The following is a 13234-nucleotide window of genomic DNA, read 5'->3' on the forward strand; positions in this document are numbered from 1 at the left end:
CCTCCACTGTACCCTGTTGATCCACTTCACTAAGCCTATGCCAAAAACCACTTTTATACTATACTTATTTAATTATTTCTGCTCATGTGCAGCCTACTTACTTAGGTTGTCTACCCTGTGGATCTTTGAGTTCTATTGATGGTTTAGAATGGGTAACAACAATTGCCAGAAACTCTTTCTGATTCAAAGATTAGGGAACATATTTGAGAGGTAAAATAATGGAGATACATGTAAGAGAAAAAAGGGTTTTTGAATCAGACCAACAAACTATCTATCTTGCTAGTAAACTGATCCAGGAAGACAAAAGCTACATTCTAAAATACAGTTGATATTTAATAAAATGTTATTCTGACCAGTGTGTTCATAATTAAACCTGTAGAAGTAGAAGAGAAAATTGTACAAAGCATAGGGAGCTCAGCTCCAGATACAGAATATCCATTTCTAGCAAAGGGTTCTGAAAAATCTATATAATTGAGATGAGAATTCAAGTGTTCCCAACCACAGAGAGAAAAATTGAGAGCAGACAGAAGTTGAGTTAAGGCATCAACACAAGTAAACTCAACATATGCATTGATTAAGAAAATCTCAGAAAAGATCCCTGAACCACAGAAAGTATTCCTGCCATCTTCTGTGATGGAGACAGCTAATCTTCTGTTGAGCTTTGCTTTTTTTTATTAAGATCATCAAAAGAATCATACTCATTATGATAAAAAGGAATAGAGTTCACTCTCTCAGATCGTTCTTCAAACATTTCTTCATTCATGGCAATTATCTTTTGCCTATAAAGAAAGGAAAGAAATGTCACTGTAGATTCGAAGGACAAAAATAGAGTATAGGAAATCAGAGGAAGAGAAATGTGCTTTTATTCCTCCACTGGGGGACAATATTAAAACAGGAGGCAGTTTTGAATTAAATAAAATGATATTTGGGTGAACAAGCAAATAATTTTATATTAACAAAATACTATGCTTCCTTCATTAAGATTTAAGATAGGAACCAAAGGCAGCTACAAGCTAAGCTTAAACCACTGATATGTCACAGGGAGGGATTTAAAAATAATCCACAGTAGGGTGCTGGAGAGATATGACACTTGCCTTTCATACAGGTCACCCAGTCCTATCTTCACCCCATATGGTCATCTGACCCCCACTGGGAATGACCCTTGAGCACAGAGCCAAAGGTAGACCCTAAACACAGCTGGTCTTGGTACAAAACCCATCAACATCATCATCATACTCCTCAGCCACAGAACTGAATAAACCGAGAGAGACTTGAGTAAATCTCATGTCATTTTGCATAAGTACTAAGATGTAGGTAAAGGAGAGGGATATAAAGCACTGTTTTTCAACTGTTTTACAAAAGGTGCACTGACACATGTCCTACATACAGGTCTACAGAATGAAACTAAAGCCAAGGTGATAGAACAGTGATTCTCAACCTTTCTACACCTATGGACTAGTCCATGGACCAGTAGTTGGAGAACTACATTTTTAGCCCACTTCAGATGAACCCTATGACTTCAGCAGGTAATGTCTTTGTGGCCAGTCAGACTGAAGTGCTTCCAAAAGTGCATGTGTTATAGCTTCTTTAGGGAAACTATGTTTCATCGTTATCTGTTTTCAAACTTCCTCCAACTTCTTTTAACTCTCTTGGTCATATATTTTTGATGAACATGCATACCTGAGAAGAATGTTTTCTTCTTTCAGAACCTGTATAGTGTATTTATATTTTTCTTCAGCTTCATAAAATTTGTCCTGGAGAGTTTTTTCCAGATTTGTCACCATAGCTTTCTGAAAGACATGTGCATTTTAACAACTACCTTTCCCCAAAATAAAAAATACAGAAGGGGACTTTATGGTACACCGAGACCTGGGTTTTTCCCTCCTGGCTCCATCTCCACTACAGCTAAGACTTACCTCTTTCTGAAGTTCCATTTGGGTTTGGAAGAGGGTGAAATCAAGTGATTCTAGGATAAGAGCTTGTGACTGTAATTGTTTCTCTGCGATCTGTGTAAGAAAAAATTTGCTTCAGGACACCAAAACATTTGCTTATTTATTCCTTTCTTTAGGGTAACTGGACTAGAATATAATGATGAATTTTAGCTTCTCCTCCTGCACACTGCAGTCACCGTGCCATATTAATTCTACTTCCTCTGGCTCGTATACCCTTCCTGCTACTATCACAGACCCGGCCCTCACCAGAGCACATACATGATCAAAATGGCCACCAATAATTCACTCATTTAAAAGGCATTTATTTAGTATCTATCACAGATTCAAACTCTATGACGTTCGGGGAAAAAAGACTATATAAGCAGTATAAAGATCATTGGCTGTCATATGTTGGGTGGGGAAGTAAAGAATAAAGGACAGAGTAATATTAGAGGAGTAAAACTATGTATGAGACAAGTATTTATAACAGTGAATACACAGCATGATGCATTTGACAAAATTTGTAGAATGTACAGCACAAGGAGTGAACCCCAGTTTATACTATGGAATTTAGTTTAAAATAATGTATAAATAGGGACTGGAGTGATAGTAATGAATAGGACACTTGCCTTGCATACAGTGGATCTGGGTTCGATTTCTGGCATATCATATGGACCCCTGAGCACTGCTAGGACTAATTCCTGAGTGCAGAGCCAGGAGTAACCCATGAGCACAGCCAGGTGTGTCACCCAACCCCTATCCACTAATGAAAAATATCCCACACTAATGCAAAATACTAACAATAGTACAAATTATTTATGTGTAGTACAAACTGGCTATGTTGCAGGGTGGGGTGGGAAATTGTGGACTAGGAAATGTATGGGAAATGTCTTTCTGCTAAATTTTTTCATAAGCCTAACACTAGGGCCAGAGAGATTGTTCAGTGAGTAAGTTTCTTGGCTTGCATATGGCTGACCCAGGTTCCATTCCCAGCAACAAATTTGGTTCCCCAGACCCTACTGGAGTGATCCCTGAGAGTAGAATCAGGAGTAAACCCTGAGCACTTCTTGGAGTAGCAAAAAAAAAAACCCCAAAAATCAAAACAAATATAACACTATTATAAAGAACTATATTGAATTAGGGACTGAGAATATTACAATAAAAAAACTAAAATAGGGACTGGGAATATTCAATGAACAAGACAGTTATATCTCTTATGGTGTTATAGTCTAGTAAGTAAAATATAAAAGTAATTTTTAGTTATAAAAATTAATTTAAAATAAAACATGTGGAGAGAGAATACTGTGTAATTTCTGGGGAGGGATAAATGTAGGATCAATTTCAGATGCTGAAGAGGACATAAAAAAACAGGTGGTTGTCTGTTTGCAGGTGTGAATCTCATTTAACTCCCTTATACCTTCAGAGAATTTTCCATGTAATGAACATATATAAACTAGAGAGTCACCATCTCTTGCTGCAATAGTGTTGTGCAAAGTATGATATCAGGCTATTTTATATTCATTCATTCAGAAAAATCAATTGTTCTTCACTGAATGTCTATAATGTATAAGGCACCCTTCTGATGCTGGGGATTAGCAGTAAAGAAAACAGACAAAAATCCCTGCCTTCACTGAGTTTATCTGGTTCAATGGTTATAGTTCTAGGGAGAAAAACAAAACAGGAGAAAGGAAGTAACAAGGCAGTTTGCTGAGCCTTTAAATGGCATTTAAAGGAGGTTGATGAAGTTAATCATGTGTGTATCTGGAAAGAGCTTTACAGGAAGAGAGACTATCAGACATATGGGAGAGACTCCCAAATGGGAGTAGCCTGATATAAAAGAAATAACAAGTAATCTAATACAACAAAAGTGGTATGAGGGAGAAAAGAAGTAGAGGAGAGGAGGTTGGAGGAAAGAAACATTAGCATGTTGCGAGTAGGACAGTCCCTAGAGGGATACAAGATTGGAACTAGTTCATATTTTCACCTATAGTAGGGAAAAATACTTTTAAAACTCAATATAGAATAGAATACTTAGAAGGCAGTAATTTGTCTTAGATAGACTCCAGGAAGCTTTAATTCCACCTAACAAAGCCTAAAGGCATAACCTTCAAAGACCAAATTGATCGCCATGTAACTTAACTACATCTTTGAACACAGATGGTCAACATTAAAAGGAAAATTAAAATATTCAGCACCCAGCAAATTAAACTTTACAATGATTGACATCCAATAAAAAAAATTCTGGGTATACAAACAAGCAAGAAAATATGACTACACGCAAGAAAAAAATTAATTTAGACCCAGAACTAATACAATTATTGAAATAGATAAAACCATTAATCACGACGATCACGACCATCCTTTATTCGTTGATTGCCTCGAGCAGGCCCCAGTAACATCTCCTTCGTCCTAGCCCTGAGATTTTTAAAAAAGTGCCATATTCAAGGCTCTTTCAGAGTTAGGAGAATGAGACCCATCATTGTTACTGGTATTTGGCATATTGGGTACACCACGAGGAGTTTGCCAGACTCTGCCGTGTGGGCAGGTTACATTCGGTAGCCTGCCAGTTTGTCCAAAGTAGGAATGAGATATTAAGATGTCTCTTCCGGGAGCTGGGTTTTATAGTCTCTGAGTCTTGGCCGTTGATGGGATTACACAGCGCCACGGGGCCAGTTGGTGGGTGTGACCCCCGCCTACTGGAATTTGGAGGATCTGGGTGGAGGATGCTCAGCCCCGATCTGAGTAGGCTTGGAGATCTCAGCCCTGGACCCGCATGCCTTTGTTCCTCTGCCGGTACCTTCATATGTGCAGAGAGTGGTCTCAGCATGGTGGTGGCTGGTTCTGGAGGTCTTCGACTGCCAGAGCCCTGGTCGGGGCGGGGAGGGAAACTCAACTCACTCCCCTCCAAGGGGCCCCGGCGAGGACAGCCAGGCGCGGGGGCAGGAGACTCTGCGTTGTTCTCTTCCGGGAGCTGGGTTTTATGATCTTTGAGTCTTGGCCTTTGATGGGATAACACAGCGCCAGGGGGCCAGTTGGTGGGTGTGTCCCCCGCCTACTGGAATTTGGAGGATCTGGGTGGAGAATGCTTAGCCCCCATCCGAGTAGGCTTGGAGATCTCAGCCCCGGGACCCGCATGCCTTTGTTCCTCTGCCGGTACCTTCATGTGTGCAGAGAGTGGTCTCAGCATGGTGGTGGCTGGTTCTGGAGGTCTTCGGCTGCCAGAGCCCTGGTTGGGCCGAGGAGGGAAACTCAACCCGCTCCCCTCCAAGCGTGGGGGCAGGAGGTTCTGCCATTAAAGCAGTTATTATATGCTTTGGGTCTACATTGCTTCCAGACCCATGCCTTTATGGTAGCCAGTTTGTTCAACTATGCTGAAGCTATGCCTAGAGTCTAAATTATCAGTTCATGCTTTCACAAAGGCTGGAGCAATAGCACAGCGGGTAGGGCATTTGCCTTGCACATGGCGACCCGTGTTGGATTCCTCATCCCTCTTAGAGAGACTGGCAAGCTACCGAGAGTATCCCGCCTGCATGGCAGAGCCTGGCAAGCTCCCCGTGGCGTATTCAATATGCCAAAAACAGTTACAACAAGTCTCACAATGGAGACATTTCTGGTGCCCACTCAAGCAAATCAATGAACAAAGGGAGGACAGTGCAGTGCTATGCTTTCATAATGCAAATCTTTTCTCAAACATGCCTATTCTGGATTTAAATCAAGTTTTCAGTAAATGAAGAAACCCAAGAAAGTTTGTGAGTTTGTACCATCTCTCTTCTCAGGCTTCCCACAATGAAGACACTGCATTTGTGTCAGAAGAACATAGTTCCTTGAGGAGGCTGTCAGATGTAAGGGATACTCGGAACTATGAGGCAAGGCTTAGAGTCAAAATTCCCAGAGGGACACTATCGTACTTCTTAGAGTTTAGAGAGAAGAATATGGCATTTCATAATTCAAGACCTTTTATGATTTGAGCCTTATTAGAATGAAGGACATTTGATGTGATATTGGTCATATATTTGTTCAAGGCCCTGAAAAGACTCCAATGGTTTTTTTTTTCTTTTTTGAATCACACTCAGTGATGCTCAGTGGTTTCTCCTGGCTCTGAGCTCAGGAATCACCTTTGGTGGTGCTCACTGGACCATATGGAATGTCAGGGATGGAACACAGTTTGATCACATGCAAGGCAAATGCCCTATCCACTGTACTATCACTCCAGTTCCTCTAATGGATTTGTTTTATAGGTACTTTGGTTTTAAATTTATAAAATTCTAATTTGTTAAAACTAGGAATCACAGCTTGATTATTTTTTATTGGTTTGGAGAAAATGATCATAGATTAATTTTGAGAGTACACAAATTTACTACTGTACTTATAAGATGTTATTTCCATGGATAAAAAAATTAAAATATACCTTTTTGGACTGTTTCAGCTCCTCCAATTGGTTAGTGTCCCTTTCGTGTTGTTTCAGTAGCTCCTAAAAATAATTTTGTTTGAAAATATTAATACTGGTGTCCTTGGCAGTTCTTTCAGATAATCAAAAAATAATAGGATTCTGGAATATAATATTCACCAAAATTTAGATATTTGTATGAAGCATAAACTAACAACACACTGAATTTAAATATTGAAACTATGATGACACTGACAGGCACGAGAAGGAAATGATGCCTTTAACAAGGATTTTTTTTGCTAATATGTAGATTTAATACTGTTGAATATCTACTTCTCCACAGATTGATCCATGGGGCTTCAATGCAGAATCTATTTTTAATGCAGCCCCAGCCAAAAAGCAGCAGACTTTCTAGACAAGTTGATTTTAAAATGGAAATGCAGAACATATAGAAGAGTCAAGATAATATTGAAAAACAAGGGCAAAGGTAGATTTTTTTTACACTATTATTTCAAGCTAAAGTAATCAAAATGTGTTGTTGGTCTAATGAGTGGAACAAATTGGAGGGTGTAAGTCCCTATCCCCTTCAAAGACAACGAGCATACAAAGGCATTTCAAAGAAGAAAGAAAGCTTTCAGCAAGTCAGGGTAAAACAGCTGGGTATCCAATGGGGGAAAAATCAGTTTAGGTGTTGGTCACATGGTTGCTTACACTTGTCAAACTTGTTGAATACACACTAAATATCTGATTGGCAAATTGTATTTTAAAATGTGAGAGAAAGGAAAAGAGAGGGAGAACCTACTTACAGATTAATAGCATCATTAAAGAAAAAAATGGGAAGAGATAGGGATTCATGCAGAAAAACAAATATCTTCTTACTAGAGAAATTATTACTTTTTATTTAGAAGTCCAGACCTCAGAAGTGATAGACACAAAGCACAGTAAACATCATATCCTCATTGCTCTTTTACTCAGTAATGTAGTGAATGCCAAAGATGGGCTTTATTGTTGAATGATGGTTGGAAATTGATCTTTAAAAATAAAACATTCACCTTTATAAAATATTTTAGAGGCATTCTCCTCTTTACATGAAAAGGCCGCAAGCATCAAATAAAGCCTGTATTTAGGTTGGTGTCTCAGTCTTGATTTCTAAATGGACCTGTGTCTTGCTTAAGAGGAACTCTAGTTGTCTGATGCTGCCCTTAGTGGTTCCAGAACACCACCACCTCTTATCTTCCCTGCATAGGTTTTCAATGAATCTCTCAAGCACCTACACTCTCAGAGAGCAAGTCTATCCATCTTGGGGGCTGTTTGCTACTGCATGCTGATGTAGTAAATGTTAGTATGTTTGCAAGAATTAGTTTCAGACCTGCTTCATTATAACCTGGTTCCAATCTAGGTTGTGGGCGAGTGACAGGCTTTCTGCTCCCTCAAACTTTCAGGTAGCTATAGTACATATGAACAAACTAACTTTGTTTCATTTTAAATAATGCCCTTTTGCTTGCCTTGCACACAGCCAATTCCGGTTAGGTCCCCAGCATAACATGTGGTTCCCTGTGACCTGTTGTAATTCCTGAGTGGAAAACCAGGAGTTACCTCTGAGCATCAATAGGTGTGGCCCAGAAACAGAAAAAGAAATAATGCCCTTTATCTTCAGTTATCATCAAGAATGAAAGGTACATTCAGATACAAGAATTCTGGCAAAAACGTTTGCCCTGCACGCAGCCAACATGGCCGACCCAAGTTCGATTCTTCCCCCCTCTCGGAGAGCCCGGCAAGCTACCGAGAGTATTCGATATGCCAGACACAGTAACAACAAAGTCTCCAATGGAGACGTTACTGGGCTCGCTCGAGCAAATCGATGATCAACGGAGGGACTTTATCTTTACCTTTATCTATATAGATGTATAATTCAGTTATTTCTCATTAATTTTCATTCCATAATCCCTGTGGTAAGATTCTAAAGGAAAACAAGATTAAATCTCCTCACATTCGGTTACAAGGGAAGCTGGGGAAGAAGAAATGAGGAGGCCTAATGCTCTAAAGTTAAAACAATGACCGAATGATAGAAACACTTCTAGAATCCTATGTCCCACTAGACAATACATTCAACTATTGATGTGTTTGGGGCTGAGTTACCTCTTTCTCTCGACTGATATTCTCAAAGAGAGTGCAATAGGAATTACTTATTTTCTTCTTTTCTTCTTCTGACTCTAATGCAAACCTTTTTGTCATCACATGTTCTATGGAGAGAGGAAGAACTCACTTACATATGATTGTAAAACCTTAACAGCTTTTGATAATCTGTATAATCAGAAATCTGAGATTAATCTGTCCTAGATCTGATCTGAATTATGGACACCAGGATTCTAGGGAAAGTTTCAATGTCTTAGAGCTCCTGGACTGAAGAGACTGCAGTGGGTAGGATACTAGCTTTGCACACTACCTACCTAGACTAAACCCCAGGTGAACCATAGTGTCCCCTGAGTGCTGCAAGGAGTGATATCTGAGTACAGAGCTAGCAGTAACCCTTGAGCATCACTGGGTATGCTTCCATCTCCCCCCGCCTCAAAGTCTTACAGTTCCACAATTCTTTCTCTGCCTTAACCCCAGGATCTTCAGGTGCCTTCTGGCAGCCTATGATTTCCACTGGGGTAAGAATAACTTTGAAGATTTCCTTTCCCAGTGAGGATCTTTATATAATTATATAATTAGAAAATGAACTAAGTCTGATCTGAATCAGTTTGTAGTAGGATGTGAAATAGGTTTGTAGAAACTTCCCTCCTAGCCTCCTAGGTCCTAACTTCCTAAGCAGAGGGTAACCATCCATAGTTTGTTGTCACAAAAAGTTGGCAATACAAAAAAGGTTTCTGAACATACAACAAGATTACAAGCATCCTGTTGTTCGTCGATTTCCTCGAGCAGGCACCAGTAACGTCTCCTTCTTCTTAGCCCTGAGATTTTAAAAGAGCCGTTTCAATGCTCTTTCAGGATTAGGAGAAGGAGACCCATCAGAGTTTCCTGCCCCCGCACCTGGCTGTCTTCACCGGGGCCCCTTGGAGGGGGGAGGATTGAGTTTCTCCCCCCCACCCCCACCCCGAGCAGAGTCCCAGCAGCTGAGGACCTCCGGAACCAGCCACAGCCATACTGGGACCACTCTCCACACGTCCGGACGGGCCTCATGCATGAAAGAACTGGCAGAGGAACCCAGGCATGTGGGTCCCGGGGCTGAGGTCTCCAAGTCTACTCGGATTGGGACTGGGCCTTCCCCAACCAGACCCCCCATCTTCTAGTAGGTAGGCGTCATACCCACCAGCTGCTGCCAGCGCCAGGTTGGTCTCATCAACGGCCAAGACGCAGAGACTATAAAATCCAGCTCCTGGAAGCGTGTGGCAGCAAATGCAGTCGCACAACATCTTATTATCTTATTTTTTCCTTGGAGAATCTGGCAGGCTACCAAAAGTATCCTGCCCTCACGGCAGAGTCTGGCAAACTTCCCGTGTCATACTCAATATGCCAAATACCAGTAATTGAACACACAAGAACCAAAAATTAATTCCAACTCATGAGCAAAATAAAAAACATGTTTCTGGAAGTGCTCACCATGTTGCAATTTTTGGGCAAAAAGAGATCTAAGTGGATAAAGTTTCAAATAGAAATTTTTGAAACTTTTTTGAAGTTTTTGAAAAAGGTTTGAAAGCCCTGCTTTAGATCAGGGTACATAAATTTCTATTTTCTTTTTCCTCTGTGAAGAAGTTCAGTAGAGGTAGAAGACTTGCCTACTGAACACTTCATATGATCTGAACTCTGTGCTAAGGATTGGAAATATTAAATCAATATGTAAAGACATCAAGTCAACATGTTCCTTTAAATTTACTTAGTGTTGGATACCAATTATAGTCACTTAAAATATAAACATGTACCAAACATGTTTTTTTTGAGGGGGTACAAGGTGGGGAGGTAGAAGGTACTCACTGGAAACTAATTTAAAGAAATGGGGGGACTGGAGCGATAGCACAGTAGGTAGGGTGTTTGCCTTGCACATGGCCAACCCGGGTTCAATTCCCAGCATCCCATATGGTTCCCTGAACACCACCAGGAGTAATTCCTGAGTGCATGAGCCAGGAATAACCCCTGTGCAACACCGGGTGTGACCCAAAAAGCAAAAAAAAAAAAAAAAAAGAAAAAGAAAAAGAAATGGGGCTGAGGTGTCCCAAATTATAATGATTACACTCCTACAGTTGTCCCAAAGCTTACTCCATCCATGTTGGCCAAGTTCGGAACCAGTGAGTTTTAGAAGAGGCAGGCTTAGTCTAGCCCTGGGTGCCTGAATTTCATAAAGAACTCACTCCATTCTTGCTGTCATTTTTTTTTTGAGAATTACAGGCATCTCCCATGCAGTAGTCTAGTGTGGGAAGTGATTTCACAGTCACCTTCCTTGTGGCTTTGTGGTGGGGTTTGGGTACACCTGTCAGAGAAGAGTTGATTATCTCTGTGCTTACTTTGCTGCAGCAGGATCTTTTCACGTTCTAGCTTCTCGTCCTTCTCCAGTTCCTCCTTCTTCTTTGCCCACTTTTCTTCCATTTCCTCCTGAACACTGTCCTGTGGAGACACCGCTGCACTGTGAAGGGAAGGTCCTGGAAAATGGGTTTGGAGAGCCACTAACTCATACGGGGAGTGCCTCAGGCCCTGTGCTGCTCCCTTATAAAGGGGCCCCAACATAGGAAAGTGGAAGGAAGAAATTCCAGCCCAGTCTACAGAGAACCTGCACAAGCCCTGGCTGCGTGAAGGTGCATTATGAAGAAAACATGTTTTCTTTCCTAAGATTTTATGGGTTCTTTTGAGGATCAGAAGACATTTCAATTTGAACGTGATTTTTAATGTACATACCAAGAATCTGAAAAACCATGGAGTTGTGATGCCTTTCTAAGTGGTGTCCAGTGACTTTCCACCTTACTAGTTGGAGGCAAATTTTTTTAAAACTGGATACCAAGTACCAGTATCTTCAAATGAATACTGATAAACTGTTACACAGTAATTCCTACTAATTCACAATTTAGCATCATCTACAATACAAATACAAATTCTTTATCATGCACAGCACAGGAACAAAATTACTAGGAAAATTGGACAACCAAGATCAACAATTTGACACTGAACTCGTGAAATTCTGACAGGGAAAGCCAGGAAAAAGGAGTGGTTTTCCTGAGGAAACATTTCTACCAAACTCAACACAGGGACAGAGTAACTTAAAATGTTCATAATCTATTATTGCCTGACTGTGACTCCAAACTGCAATTTTGTGTGTTTTGTAGACATGGGATATAAAATCTGCCCTCCAACTATGGAATATTGACACCCGACACATTCAAAGTCTCCCATATCCAAATAATCCCACTATTCTCTGGTTGTACTCCAAAATAAACAACCAGCAAATGATTTCACCTCTTTAAAAAAATGTAAAATTTTTTTTTTAATTAAGATTTTTAAAAATTGAAAAATTAGAATTAAAAAATATTTAAAAATGCATTTACACTTACAAAATGGGATGAGGAGAGAGTCCCTCCTTCTTAAAAATGTTTCTAGAGGGGCTGGAGCGATAGCACGTGGGAAGGGTGTTTACATGTGGCCGACCAGGGTTTGACTCACAGCATCCCATGTGGTCCCCCGAGCACCGCCAGGAGTAATTTTTGAGCACATGAGCCAGGTGTAACCCCTGTACAAAGCCAGGTGTGACCCAAAAAGCAAAAAAAAAAAAATTCTAGAGTTATTAAAAATTTGCATTTGCAAAATGTTGATAAAAATATTCTTCTGGATTGGACAAAAAATGGGGACAAGCGCACTGGTGGCTTCTCATTCCTGCTGCATCAGAGGCTAGACATGCCTGGGGTTTGGCCTCTGTTCTCTGCAGGCAGGTCTTTGGTTTTTTGGTTGGCCACATCCGCCTGCTTTGCCTTGGTTCCCCTCTTCCACTTTGCATTGCACATTTTTGTTTGAAGATTTATCCTTCTTCGCTGCATTTTTGGTTTTGTCTAGACTTTGGCTGGAGTGACAGCCTGGCCCATCTCCTCTTGGGCTCTCCTCTTGGTTAAATAAACAGGGTTTGTTCTGAGAAATGATAGCGCCTCTCCCCTTCCCTCCCCATGTCCTGTTTCCAGGAGTGTAGAGTGACAGCAAATGCCAAGGATGTAACCAAGTCATTAACAAAGCTGTCTCTGGTGATCGTTTTTTTTTGCGCGGGTTTTTTTTTGTTTTTGTTTTTTTGGGTTTTTTTTTTTTTTTTGCATTTCCAATTTGTGAAAGTTGTATTTCCATAGAAACAAAGCAAACACCAAGGAGCTTGTAATCACAAACATAGTTGTTCAACCAGCTTCTGGAGGGTGACCATGGTGTAGGAATGTGGCAGGCTCCCCCTGCTGCCCTGAAGCAACAATGTCACACAGATGGAAGAACACAGACACTGACGTTTTCTGGGCCGTAGCTCTAGATTCATCCCTGAGTCAGGACCAGTAATGGGCCTTGTATCTCTTACTCTCTTAATTTACCAAGGAGCTCTGAATCTCACCTGGTACACATGAAACACGTTCTTCAAATACTTATATTCCTTAGCCATCTCTCCTGGACAAAAGGAAAGAGAACAGGGTCAGAGCAATCCCTCTGCATATACATTTTCAAATTCAAAGGGAGCTCTTTGCAGGACTACCACAACTCACATTCACACCGCAGACTACAACACTGGGCTGTGCCTGAAATCACTCTAGAAGTCTGTTAGAAATGTAACTGCTTGGACCCAGCTAAAAATATTAGATGGAGATTTCAGGAAAGGGGGTCAAACATGTTGCCACTCTATGTTCTTAAGCAATCCAAATCTGTGGATTCTTATGCAATCCAAATCTGAAAACTAATCTCTGAGGTG

General features: G+C 40.7%; 1 protein-coding gene across 1 annotated transcript in view; it reads right to left on the reverse strand.

The window, feature by feature from the left end:
• Nucleotides 1–643: 643 nt before the first annotated feature.
• Nucleotides 644–13234, reverse strand: part of FLACC1 (flagellum associated containing coiled-coil domains 1) — a 28509-nt gene continuing 15918 nt past the window's right edge. The window contains exons 9-15 of the mRNA XM_056111968.1: nucleotides 12884–12936; nucleotides 10821–10920; nucleotides 8458–8561; nucleotides 6340–6402; nucleotides 1917–2006; nucleotides 1681–1790; nucleotides 644–779 (exon numbers count right to left, since the gene is read on the reverse strand). Of these exons, the coding sequence (XP_055967943.1) occupies nucleotides 644–779; nucleotides 1681–1790; nucleotides 1917–2006; nucleotides 6340–6402; nucleotides 8458–8561; nucleotides 10821–10920; nucleotides 12884–12936 (656 nt within the window). The remainder of the gene's footprint in view (nucleotides 780–1680; nucleotides 1791–1916; nucleotides 2007–6339; nucleotides 6403–8457; nucleotides 8562–10820; nucleotides 10921–12883; nucleotides 12937–13234) is intronic.

Source organism: Sorex fumeus, unplaced genomic scaffold, assembly GCF_029834395.1.
Source record: "Sorex fumeus unplaced genomic scaffold, SorFum_2.1 ptg000014l, whole genome shotgun sequence".
NCBI classification, from domain to species: domain Eukaryota; kingdom Metazoa; phylum Chordata; class Mammalia; order Eulipotyphla; family Soricidae; genus Sorex; species Sorex fumeus.